This window comes from Rhopilema esculentum, chromosome 20 (genome assembly GCF_057945365.1).
Source record: "Rhopilema esculentum isolate cy_ngs chromosome 20, ASM5794536v1, whole genome shotgun sequence".
NCBI classification, from domain to species: Eukaryota; Metazoa; Cnidaria; class Scyphozoa; order Rhizostomeae; family Rhizostomatidae; genus Rhopilema; species Rhopilema esculentum.
The window spans coordinates 8,828,347-8,841,116 of record NC_142834.1 but is presented as its reverse complement, the minus strand read 5'-3'; the positions used below and the strand labels follow the sequence as shown (position 1 = coordinate 8,841,116).

The 12,770-nt window shown below is 37.6% G+C and overlaps 2 protein-coding genes across 2 annotated transcripts; both read left to right on the top strand.

Annotated features, from left to right (window-relative positions):
- The first annotated feature begins 505 nt into the window (after nucleotides 1–505).
- On the top strand, nucleotides 506–4,118 carry LOC135687145 (retinol dehydrogenase 8). The gene is made up of 3 exons (XM_065203637.2): nucleotides 506–928; nucleotides 2,922–3,198; nucleotides 3,644–4,118. The coding sequence occupies exons 1-3, from the start codon at nucleotides 655–657 to the stop codon at nucleotides 3,969–3,971; spliced, it is 879 nt and encodes a 292-aa protein (XP_065059709.1). The 5' UTR covers nucleotides 506–654; the 3' UTR covers nucleotides 3,972–4,118.
- A 4,028-nt stretch (nucleotides 4,119–8,146) lies between these two features.
- Nucleotides 8,147–11,186, top strand: LOC135687068 (retinol dehydrogenase 8-like). Its single transcript, XM_065203515.2, has 3 exons — nucleotides 8,147–8,560; nucleotides 9,923–10,199; nucleotides 10,721–11,186. Exons 1-3 carry the CDS (start codon nucleotides 8,287–8,289, stop codon nucleotides 11,046–11,048), a joined length of 879 nt encoding a protein of 292 aa, XP_065059587.2. The 5' UTR covers nucleotides 8,147–8,286; the 3' UTR covers nucleotides 11,049–11,186.
- Nucleotides 11,187–12,770: the final 1,584 nt, after the last annotated feature.

The following is a 12,770-nucleotide window of genomic DNA, read 5'->3' as shown; positions in this document are numbered from 1 at the left end:
GAAAAGGCACTGAAATAGTTGTGAGCCACGAGAAAATCATTCATTAAAACAAGCAATTTTCCATACTGAACCCTATCGCAGCTCGCTTTTTGCCACTATTTATAATGACGGAAGTTAACAGCGCCTTCGGCGCTTCTCGCTTCTGTATCATTGCATTGCTGGCACTAGAACGGAAGCGAATCCCTTGACACGAGAATTTGAGAACAATAGAAACACCGACAATTGTCTTTGTTTGAACCTGCGAAGAACCTGCCTAACAAGTTTCAGCTAGGGAATTTTTCTAGCATGAAAATTGGCCCCGAGTATTAAAATCAATAGCACCTTTCTTAAGAAATTATTAAGAAACAACGAGTATTGCAATGTCCTAAAGGTTTGAGAAACTAGTGTACTCAAGTCAACGATGATATTTGATTCTTTTAAAAAATGAGTGGAGCCATCCCTTGTTGCGGCATGCCATGTGATCTTGATAGAAGGCATTGAAACGAGGTTCGTTTACTTTTCTTTGATCCTAACAAAGCATTTTCCTTTCTATGATCAATGCCTTAATACATTGTACAACTTTCAATTCAGTAATCCAGCTTTATGTGGATGCCTTTCATCACGCCACCAGTTCTGAAACATAGCGACTGTGTTTAGGCAAAAAAGGCGACCAAAATGGCAGCAAGTAACCAAAAAGTAGTTCTAGTCACAGGATGCTCCTCGGGAATCGGCCTAGAAACGGCTGTTATGCTTGCAAGAGATGCCGATAAAAGGTTCAAAGTATACGCTTCAATGAGAAATCTTGCAAAGAAGGATCCACTGGAGAAGGAGGGGAGTGATGTTCTAGGGAAAACATTGTTTATCGAGAAGCTGGATGTATCATCTGCAGAGCAGGTTGAGAAAGTTCTTGACGATCTTTTGGCAAAAGAAGGAAGGATTGATGTTATTGGTGAGTAATTGAGTTAGTTTGGGTTGAATGCCTTAAATGCATTTTGTTTTTCAGACAAGCTTAATTTCTAAACTTGAATGAACCGGATCAGTTGCTAATTGCTGCAAGCTGCAAACTTGTTTATACTGCTTTTGAAATGAAGGTGCTGTTAAGGTGCAGGGTGCTTTAAAGCTACCAAAATAAAAGTTTCAAAATATCTGAGAGAAATAAGCTTATCAGTTGCAGTATGAAAAATATATTTCAATCAAGGGTTGACATTTAGCTGACTCATGAAGAGTAAAGTAAATCGGAGCGATCCGATTTTTTTAATAATCAGCGTGAGTCAGCGTAAATTCCGCGTGGCTTACACCATAGTCAATAGAGACAACTAAAAACATCTCCAGATTCAATGTGACGCTTAAAATAATTGTTTACAGTCGTGTTATTCTTTCTATACCGTTTATCCAAGCCAAAAAAATATTGTCAATTGCGTCGCGAAGTTCTAAGAAATCTTACTTCCGAGTAAGAGTGGTGACAGAAATGCCCCATCCCTGAACTGCACAATATGAGCTGACCATAGTTTTAATAATATCAGCACAGAATAGATTGTAAAATTACCAATACTCTCGTGAAACATTCAAAACTCAACAACAATCCTACACACTTGTTTTCACGCGTCCCCTTACTTAGGTCACGTGATTTCAATAAACACGAACAAAGAGTTAGAACAAAAGACTTCCAGACCAGAGTTTTTTCTATTGACTATGCTTACACAGAGGTCTGGTTCACACAGCGTCTATTTGAACTGATTAGGCGCTGCCCAATGACAGGGTAGCAGAGCGTACTTGACCGGGCTTTGGCATTGAGCAAATTTTTGCAATCAATTAATATGCAATTTGCTTGTTACTTATTGGTGAATGTCTCTGTTGCTCTTTCTATAATTGATTTACTTCAGAAAGGTTACATATTATTTGCAAATTTATGGAGTTAAAATGCGTGAAACAAACTTTTTTAAAGGTGTAACAAACCCGACTAGCTTTTTCTTCAGGGGGGATACCAGGTAACTTTGCAGGGGCAGCAAACTTTTTGACATTGATTAGCAGATGGAAAAAAAGCCCCTTAGTTTTCGAAAGGGGACTCCCCGGTCTGTAATTATTCAACGGAGATGGTTTCTACCGAGTTTGTTATACAGGGGGTGCTATAGAGTACCGAAGTGTGACGTCATCAAAAATCTATTTTGAGAATTTTTTAAATTTGGCCACATAATCTGAAAGAACGGCAATAAATACCTCTCAATAAGCACAATTAGTTAGGTATGTTCCAAATTGGGCGATATATAAGTAATGTTCCCGTTGCCTGTCCGGTTAATTAGCTTCCGTTTATGTTTTTAGGTTATCAGTGTGTGTTGATCGGGTTATAAGTTAGTCTTTTTGTTGAAGCATTAGAGATAACACCAAAGAAATAGTATCCTTTGTGCGTTACTTGTTCGGGGCCTAGGCCCTTTGGCCTAGCAAATCGCTCCACCAACCAGCTGGTTATTTACCGTTTCACCGTCCTAAGAAGAACCCATAATCGTGGCTGACACGCCGAGCTGAAGATTAACAAAAACGTGCGCATTTATTCAAACCTATGAATGTGCACTTTCGAGATTTATGCTAGTGAATCCGGCTTCAACCAAAGTCAATAGAAAATACCCATTCAATGGAATATATAGTTATGCTGTATGAATTAAACAAACCTATGTTACAGTATCGTTGAACGGCACCACCCTTGTTTAGCTACACCCCTCGAAGAAAGCACTGTGGTGATATGGCCCTATGGAGGAAAAGAGGCTGTCGCTTTGGTTTCTGACACTTAAAAAGCAAATTGGCACTCTGGTAGCACAACAGCAAACAAAGAATGCAACATGAGCATTCATTCATTCAATTTTTCATTTTTTTGTTAATTTATTTATTTACGTTATATGGTTTGCTAAAGATTGCTTTGCATATAAAAACTAATTTTTCAATTGTAGTGAATAATGCCGCTTTTGGATGGTTTGGGCCTACCCAATGCCACAAATCCGAAGAAATACAAAGCATGTTTGCTACGAACGTCTTTGGGCCTATCAACATTATTAAAAAAATGCTTCCCCATTGGAAAGAAAGAGGATCAGGACAAGCAATAACCGTGACGTCAACTGGAGGCGTCATTGGTTTTCCATATAGCGCTGTGTATGTTTCAACCAAGTTTGCAATGGAAGGATTCATAGAGTCACTAGCCCTTGAGCTTCTTCCTTTTCCAAATATTAGGTAAGTGTTTATTGTTTAAGAAACTGAAAAGGCCGTCTAACGGTCGAACAAAAGTAAGGTGTTTGTAAGGGGAGGGGGTAGAGTGGCTGTGATGAGGCTGGGGGTTCAATTATTAACCAGTCACATCTTTGTTTTAGATCACATCACTTAATTAATGTTTAGCTACATGCTTTTTCTGAATATCTCATCATATAAAAATCTTCCTTACCTCCTCCTGGTCTATAGTTGTCGTATCGGCAGTTTGTTTCTTTTCAAAAACAGACACGACTGCAATTAAAACCATCAAAGGGTTTATTTTTTGGTTAGTAAGCTCCATTTACAGATACATGTTTTCTTCAATCTTCCTAGTAGTTTGGCTTTGTTTTCCTGAGACATGTTTCAAGTTTTCCTAACACTGTTATTCTACATTAAACTTTAAGTTGATTTTTTTATTTTTCTTGTCCAGGATGACATTAGTGGAACCTGGACCTGTCTTAACAAAGTTTTTCTCCAATGCTCAAGGCGAAAATCTTGCGAAATTTGAAGGCATTGATGAACCAACCAAGGAAGCTATGTCAGAAATGAACCGCAACAGTGCGGCAACATTTGAAAAAGTGGGGCAAAAAGGTGAAGATATTGCCAAAATCATCATAAATTCTATTGTCACCGATAAACCTCAGCTTAGGTACATGACTAACGACAAGTTTGCCGATTTGATAAAGAGCAAATATACTGATCTCACTGGTGAAAAGCCGCTTAAAGCTATGTCGCAGTGGTTCAAAGTCGCGGAGTAACAATCAAAGACTTGAACACTTCTATTTGAACACCAGAAGAAGACGAAATTTAGCAGAATGAAAACATGTATATTTTATACTGTACCATACTGTTCAGACTAAGTTTCTGTCTATAACAGTCTTTTGATTTTGAAAAATCTGCTTGAATTTCTTGTGTTCTTTTTATGAACTTCAACTTTGTTTTGCCTCTATACACACGTGGAGTAATTCGATGGCTTGCAATTGTTCTTGACAAAGAAAGATAGAATAATCAATGAAGCTGGGCCTAAGGAGCTCGCATGGACGCTTTGCTACCGTCACTATCAGTCAAAATTAGTGGATAATGTCATTTTCTTGAATCTTGAAACAGAAAGCAAAAAATGTGTTGCAATTGCATCTAGTTAAGGATATGGAACAGACAAGACTATTGTAATAGCTCCTGGAAAGTGTTTTAGGCGTTTTTGTGAGAGTTTATCTTTTAGTAATCCACTAGTTGAACGATGTGAAATAGATCATTAAGGAAGGTATAAGCGTGTCGGATGACATCTAGCTACGTTTATATCCAAGCGTCTATAGCTACAGTGGGTTTTAATCACTTCAAGTGAATTTGGGTGGTTGTTTATGAAGATTTTGTTTTCTGAATCACTTCGAATTAAAGTGATGGAATTGTTGAAAAGATTTAAAAATGCACTTTTTTGTAGGAATCAATTTGAAAAGCCAATTTTACTTTGAATTTCTGTCGACATATGGATCGGAAAGCGCTTCCAAATCTTGTTTGAGTTAAGTTATCGTACTGTTTTTGCTTTAAATAAAAGGTTCTACTTTTGCAGCTCTTGGAGGTTCATTTTGACCCCTATTGTGAAAAACAACGACTAGTTTTTTAAAACTGCTCTTGGTCTTTCTTCAAAGCATAAGGTGCACCTTTAACATTAACGTTTAACCTTTAACAGTAAGTGGCAAAATAGTGTTTTATAAAATGCCTAACTAGAACAGCAATCGATTTCAACTTTAGCAAATTGTTTACAAAATGGCCCTGTCTTTGAAACATTAGCAAACCCCGAACACCAAACAATACAAAAACCAGATCTTTTTTTATCTTTTGCCAAAAATTTATAAGAGAATATTCCCAGTGATGAACGTTCTGTTAGGTTGCTACAACCCAAAAACTTCTCCTCGCATCTCCTCGTATCTCGATAACTGCCTAAAACTTACAGTTGAGCAAATGCATTATGCCTTCACGGACAGTCTGGTATCCTTATTACAGGGTGTCTATCAAACCGTGAGAGCCCGTTGGAGGGTGTGACACTATGATATAGAAGTGCCAAGGGTATGATCATAGCCATTTGAGGAGTAGCTGTAAGTATACTCTCAGTTGGTAGCAAGTATTTTGTGTAAAGCAGTGTATACCAATTCATCTTATAGGCTCATTTTGAAAAAATGTTTCGACCTCAGATTCAGATTAAGAGCACGAATGTTAGTCTACTTGGAAGTTTTTAGGATTTTCTTGCTCCCGATATTGATTTTATCACAAAATAAAGATGAACATTTTTTAAGGGAATGGGTCGTGATTGGCTAATAGGGAGGTGAAGTTTCACACGAAACGATTTTAGCAGTTAACTCTCTTTCAAGTTTTCAAACTTAATTTCTCCGTAAAATCTAAAATACAAGCATAAACAATATGAAAAAGTGTATCTGGCCGAAAAGTATGGCTGTAAAACTGATTCTGAGCCCAAAAAAGTCGTACAATGAAGTTTGAAGTAATTTCAAAGATGAGGCCGTAAGTTGAATTGGAATTGGTATATTGCACTCTCGTTGTGTTCATTTCATATAATAGACCAGGCTGTGGTTACGGCATGTACCACCTGAGCACGGAGAAATTGTGATGGGCATTTTCAGTTAGCTATAGACCTGGGTGTTCAGTGATTATGGGACAGAATTTTTCTAAATTGAAAATAGCAGTTTTTCAAATCGCACCTATAACCTTTTTAAGTCTTATAATGCAATAATCAAGCTTCAATGACATACCGTTAACAGAAACAAGTTTCCATCTTTGGTAAAAGGTAGGTGGCCTGCAAAATCACCCCCCCCCCCTCCCCCAGTGATGCCTAAACTTTTTATTGATGATTATCAATGTGTTGTCAATATAATATATAGTTAGATTGCGTTTTGGTGGTTTAAAACAACAAACTATCAAAAATATCCTCCGCAGAGGCACTAGGTCAAAGAGGCTGAAAAGAAAGACCTCCCAGCTCCAAGACGCACCAGTAGATTCCCGTTTACCATCGCGATTCTGAACACCCAGGTCTATAGCTAACTGAAAATGCCCATCACAATTTCTCCGGGCTCGGGTGGTACTTGCCGTAACCACAGCCTGGTCTATAAAGATAGTTACTGTGGTCCGTGTTAATCATAATTTTAAACAGGATTTTTCATTCAGAATGACCGGACTGTGATTCGTAGAATGACACTCTCATCGTCGAAAAATTTTTATGGCGAATGGAAGGAAAGTAAATGTAAGTAATATTGAAATAATTGTTTTAAAAATGGGGATAGCCTTATCCAAAACATTGTCAAATTAACTCGTCCCAAAATTGATGTTTCGAAGAAGCTTATAGCGAAACGTTAAGTAACATGTTTCTCATTGAAAATATATTTATATCTTAACAAAACATCATTTGACTCATTAAGTCATTCTCGACGCTCATTTGACTTATTAAGTCATTCCCTCTACCCAGCATCATATCATATTCTTCTATATCCACCTTACCAAAACGTATTTCATGAAAATAAGCACACTAAATTTATTTTACGGATATAGAATCTAACACGAAGCAGGGATGGCGCCACCGGGGGTGCTTGGGGGGGGGGGGCAGGAGCTCCCCCAAAAATTCATTGAGCCCCCCGTCGGCACTTCAATTTTTTAAAATTTTTAAGTAATGTCGGCACTTTCATAACTTCCATTTCGTGATTTTTTTTATTTTCATTGTTTGATTTTTTTCCCAATTTTTTTTTCATTTTTTGAACTAGAATTACCACAGCGGAAATGGTGTTATATTACATCTTTGTGGGTGATACGCTCACTGTCGGCACTCTGACATTACAACCCCCCCTGTTAGAAAGCATGAAGACTCTGCGGAGGACACATTGTAAATAATGAGTATTGTTTAGTTTATTTCCATGATGTATATAAAGGAATTAATTCGAGCACAGTATAGAAATGAAATAGAAATGTCATTTCTATTCTGTGATTCGAGGTTGGGGGACTTTCGTTGATGGGACTTTCGTTGATGGGACTTTGATTGTTGGATTGCTTGAATGCAGATGGTTTTGTTGATCGAATGGAACACGAACCCGTGTATTGAATAAAAATTGATTATGTTTCGAGAACATATGGATATTGTTTAGTAATCGTTTATATTGGAATCTAGATTGGAGATTCATTGTTTAGAAATACCACTGATTGAGAGAACCTTGGAATTATAACCAGTTTGTTTTCCTCTTGTTGATCTTGAACTGAATTTATTGTACGGGAACATTGCTCGGTTTAATTATTCCGGCAGAAATAGTTTATTTGGCAATGTTATCCATCACCCCCCCCCCCCACCCCCAGCATTTCTTTTCTGGTGCCATCCCTGACACGAAGTAATAGGCCTGTCTATCTAATCTCTTGAATTTAGCCTGGTAAGTATAAGATTTGACCTTCATTTTGAGCAGATTTGTTGATGCAAGCTATGTAAAAGTTAAAAACTCAGTGGCCCCGAAGAAAGTACGCATGTTTTTCTGGCCCGGCGCTCAAAATACTTTAACCTCTAAAAATTTACTGCACGGTGTTTTAAGCTAAAAGTTTAAACAAAGCATTCTTAAAAGGTTAAAATAACTAAAGTTCAGCCTATCAAAGTTTGCATTACAAAATGGAACGATGGGTCGAGTTCAAAGTATCAAAGTTCAAACGTCCAGAGTCCGTATCGTTCGACCTCATCACAAAGTTTATAACACCCACCCCCCCTCCCACCCGAAAAACTTTTTAGCCCCCTTGATCTGTAATATGCTTCGTTATCGTAGCGCCCTTCAGGACGAGGGAGGAAATGGCCAGAGATTCTGCAGGAATTTTTCTTCTACCCAGAGATAAAACATCCTGCTCTCCCCATGCGCCAGTATCCTTGTGCAAATTACACTACTACGAAGCGAAGTTTGTTTACGTTCCTTTTATATTAACAGAGCATTTTCCTTGCTGAGAACAAAGCCCTTTATTCTTTTTACATGTACCTTTCATCACTCCACCAGGTCTGAGACTTAATATCACAGCACTGTGTTTAGGCCAAGAAAGACGATCGAAATGGCAGCAAGTAACCAAAAAGTAGTTCTAGTCACAGGATGCTCCTCGGGAATCGGCCTAGAAACGGCTGTTATGCTTGCAAGAGATGCCGATAAAAGGTTCAAAGTATACGCTTCAATGAGAAATCTTGCAAAGAAGGATCCACTGGAGAAGGAGGGGAGTGATGTTCTAGGGAAAACATTGTTTATCGAGAAGCTGGATGTATCATCTGCAGAGCAGGTTGAGAAAGTTCTTGACGATCTTTTGGCAAAAGAAGGAAGGATTGATGTTATTGGTGAGTAATTGAGTTAGTTTGGGTTGAATGCCTTAAATGCATTTTGTTTTTCAGACAAGCTTAATTTCTAAACTTGAATGAACCGGATCAGCTGCTAATTGCTGCAAGCTGCAAACTTGTTTATACTGCTTTTGAAATGAAGGTGCTGTTACGGTGCAGGGTGCTTTAAAGCTACCAAAATAAAAGTTTCAAAATCTCTAAGAAAAAAGAAGCTTATCAGTTGCAGTATGAAAAATGTATTTCAATCAAGGGTTGACATTTTGCTGACTCATGAAGAGTAAAGTATATCGTAGCGATCCGATTTTTTTTAATAATCAGCGTGAGTCAGCGTAAATTCTGCGAGGCTTCCAAAGAGGTCTGGTATTCTATGGTCTGGTCCACACAGCGTCTATTTCAGTGGCGAAGCCACGGGGGGGAATAGGGGGATTAGTCCCCCCCCCCCCACTTTTTCAGAAAGCTGGTCCTTGAGATTCTTGCAAACCTGATGAGAAAACTTCAGGGGGGGGTATGTCGTTATCTAGATCGTCACATGTTAATGACATTTCCACCGGAAGAAAAAGTCTCAAACAGGGGGAAAGGGCGTGGTATAAAAGGGCGTGGACCAAAAGGGCGTGGACCAAAAGGGCGTGGTCCCCTGACACACCTTTTGTTCCCCTCCACTTATCCCAGGCTGGAGCCGCCACTGGTCTATTTAAATAATTTCAAGGCGGCATCCAATGTCACAACTTACGGGGGACGTGGGGAGTTGGAGAAAACCCCCGGATTTTTGAAAGGGGACTCCCTGGTGTGGAATTTTCTCAACGGGGATTTTTTATTTACCTAGCTTGTTACACAAGGGGTGCTGTTGTCCATTTGGCTGAATCAAATAAAGCGTTCCTTGCTAAGCCATTGTCTTTCCTTTTGGAAATCAATAGAGAGAGTTTCCGTTGTGCTTGAAGAAATAAAGTCTTAGCCTTTTTTGGCCCATACTTGTTTGCTCTATTGTTGCTCACACGCCGAGCTGAAGATTAACAAAAACGTGTACATTTATTCAAGCCTCTGAAACTTGATACCAGCAGGGACAGATTTAAGCAGCAGGTTTTGGGGGAAGGGAGTATAATCAGTCACCTGAAGGGTGTGGCTCCCATTTGTTTCACGAAAATCCAAGTAACATCTACAGCTAACATGGCTCTATTTATTTACTGATTTTTTGATGCATTGACTTATTGATTTATTGACTAATTGATTTATTGACTTATTTGTTTATTTGTTTATTTATTTTTTTATTCGTTTATTTATTTAATTGTTTATTTATTCATTCATTCACTTTAGATTGTTTGCCGAAGATTGCATTGCTTATAAAAACTAATTTTTCAATTGTAGTGAATAATGCCGCTTTTGGGTGGTATGGGCCTACCCAATGCCACAAATCCGAAGAAATACAAAGCATGTTTGCTACGAACGTCTTTGGGCCTATCAACATTATTAAAAAAATGCTTCCCCATTGGAAAGAAAGAGGATCAGGACAAGCAATAACTGTGACGTCAATTGCAGGCATCATGGGTTTTCATTACAGTTCTGTGTATGCTTCAACCAAGTTTGCAATAGAAGGATTCATAGAGTCATTAGCTCTTGAGCTTCTTCCTTTTCCAAATATTAGGTAAGTCTTTATTGTTCGAGAATTTGAAAAGGCCGTCTAACAGTCACACAAAAGTAAGAATCTTATCTGAGTAACGTCAGGGCCTTTGGAATGAATTTATGAAGTGTTTATGAAGGGGAAGGGGTAGAGTGGCTGTGATGAGGTTGGGAGTTCAATTATCAACCAGTTACAACTTTGTTTTAGATCACATCACTTGATCAATGTTTAGCTACAATACCTTTCTGAATATCTCATCATATAAAATCCCTCACTAGATCTAGCTGATCATCGTTATTGCAGGAGAAAATATATTTCTTGCCTTGTTTACCTCCTCATGGTCCATAGTTGTCCTATCGGCAGTTTGTTTTTTATTAATCCACATGTATGACTGCGATTAAAACCATCATAAGGTTGATTCTTCACTTAGTAAGCTCAACTTGAAGATGCATGTTTTCTTTTCTTCATTCTTCCTTATGGTTTGGCTTAGTCAACCTAATACTGTTTTTCTACATTAAGTGGATTTTTTTATTTTTCTTTTTCAGGATGACATTAGTGGAACCTGGACCTGTTTTAACAAAGTTTTTCTCAAATTCTCAAAGCGAAAATCCTGTGAATTTTGAAGGCCTTGATGAACCAACCAAGGAAGCCATGTCTGATGTGAGCAACAGCACTCCTATAATATTTGAAAAAGTTGGGCAAAAAGGTGAAGATATTGCCAACGTCATCATAAATTCCATTGTCACCGATAAACCTCAACTTAGGTACATGACTAATGATAAGTTTGCCGATTTGGTAAAGAGCAAATATACTGATCTCACTGGTGAAAAGCCGCTTAAAGCTATGTCGCAGTGGTATAAAGTCCTGCAGTAACAATCAAAGACAGTTCTATTTGAACACGAGAAGAAGACGAAATTTAGCAGAATAAAAACATGTATATTTTATACTGTACCATACTGTTCAGACTAAGTTTCTGTCTATAACAGTCTTTTTGATTTTGAAAAATCTGCTGAATTTCTTGTGTTCTTTTTATGAACTTCAACTTTGTTTTGCCTCTATACACACGTGGAGTAATTCGATGGCTTGCAATTGTTCTCGACAAAGAAAGATAGAATAATCAATGAAGCTGGGCCTAAGGAGCTCGCATGGACTCTTTGCTACCGTCATTATCAGTCAAAATTAGTGGATAATGACATTTTCTTGAATCTTGAAACAGAAAGCAAAACATGTGTTGCAATTGCATCTAGTTAAGGATATGGAACAGACAAGACTATTGTAATAGCTCCTGGACAGTGTTTTAGGCGTTTTTGTAAGAGTTTATCTTTTAGTAATCCACTAGTTGAACGAAATAGATCAAATAAATCACTAGAATGAAATAGATCATTAAGGAGAGTATAAGCGTGTCGGATGACATTCGTTTATATCCGAACGTCTATAGCTAAAGTGGGTTTTAATCACTTCAAGTGAATTTGGGTGGTTGTTTATGAATATTTTGTTTCCTGAATGACTTTGAATTAAAGTGATAGAATGGTTGAAAAGATTTAAGAATTCACTTTTTGTAGGAATCAATTTGAAAAGCCAATTTTACTTTGAATTTCTGTCGACATATGGATCGGAAAACGCTTCTGAATCTTGTTTCAATTGAGTTATCGTGCATTTTTTGCCTTAGATAAATGGCTTTACCTTTGTAGCTCTTGGAGATTCATTTTGACCTCAGATGTGAAAAAAACGGCCATTTTCCTTAAACAAAGTGAATCCATCAAAAAGGAATTTGAGTGGTGAAAAATATGTCAAAAATATGTCATATCAATAAGCATATGAATATGTAGACCTCTACTTTCAAGTTAGGGGTCTGGAACACAGACTAATGTTTACGATGCTCAGTTACATATTGTCATATTGTCTATGGGAGGGACTTACGGTCATGATCAGTAAATAGGGCCTAGTTCGTTTCAGTACTTGTTTTGTTAAAATAAACACAAATAGAAAGCTATCTTTAGCTAATTCGAAAGTATTATAGTGGGCGTTAAATTTACAATCTCTTAATGCCCTTTGTCTTTCTTAGAAACATGTGGCATAGAAACGTTGTGCCCATTTAATGTAAAATTAGTTACTGTGGTCCGTGTTAATCATAATTTTTAACCGGATTTTTCATTAAGAATGGTCGGACTGTGATTCGTAGAAAGACACTCTCATCATCGAAAAATTGTTGTGGCGAGTGGAAGGAAAGTAAATATAAGTAACATTAAAATAATTGATTTAAAAATGTAGATGACCTTGTCCAAAATATGGTCAAATTAATTCGCCCCATAAATGATGTTCGGAGGAAACCTATAGCGAAACGTTAGCTAATATGTTTTTCATTGAAAATGTATTTATATCTTAAAAAATATTCGAGTCAAGAGCTAATATAAAAATGTTTACATGGCAAAAACTGACAGGAGAAAAATTGTATTTACAAGGATGCTAATGAACCACTCCTGGCCAAGGACCGCGAAGCATATTACATATTGAGGGGGCTAAAAAGCTGGGGGGCTAAACATGCTAAAAACCAAGAGCAGGGCGATTTCTGGTATGATTTTAAGTACATTTTAG

Bases quoted from the DNA above. Each gene is read 5' to 3' on its own strand.
- LOC135687068 (XM_065203515.2), top strand. From the start codon at position 8,287: ATGGCAGCAAGTAACCAAAAAGTAGTTCTAGTCACAGGATGCTCCTCG. The intron at 8,561-9,922 runs GTGAGTAATTGA...TTTCAATTGTAG, and splicing joins AGGAAGGATTGATGTTATTG to TGAATAATGCCGCTTTTGGG. The intron at 10,200-10,720 runs GTAAGTCTTTAT...TTTCTTTTTCAG, and splicing joins CTTCCTTTTCCAAATATTAG to GATGACATTAGTGGAACCTG.
- LOC135687145 (XM_065203637.2), top strand. From the start codon at position 655: ATGGCAGCAAGTAACCAAAAAGTAGTTCTAGTCACAGGATGCTCCTCG. The intron at 929-2,921 runs GTGAGTAATTGA...TTTCAATTGTAG, and splicing joins AGGAAGGATTGATGTTATTG to TGAATAATGCCGCTTTTGGA. The intron at 3,199-3,643 runs GTAAGTGTTTAT...TTTCTTGTCCAG, and splicing joins CTTCCTTTTCCAAATATTAG to GATGACATTAGTGGAACCTG.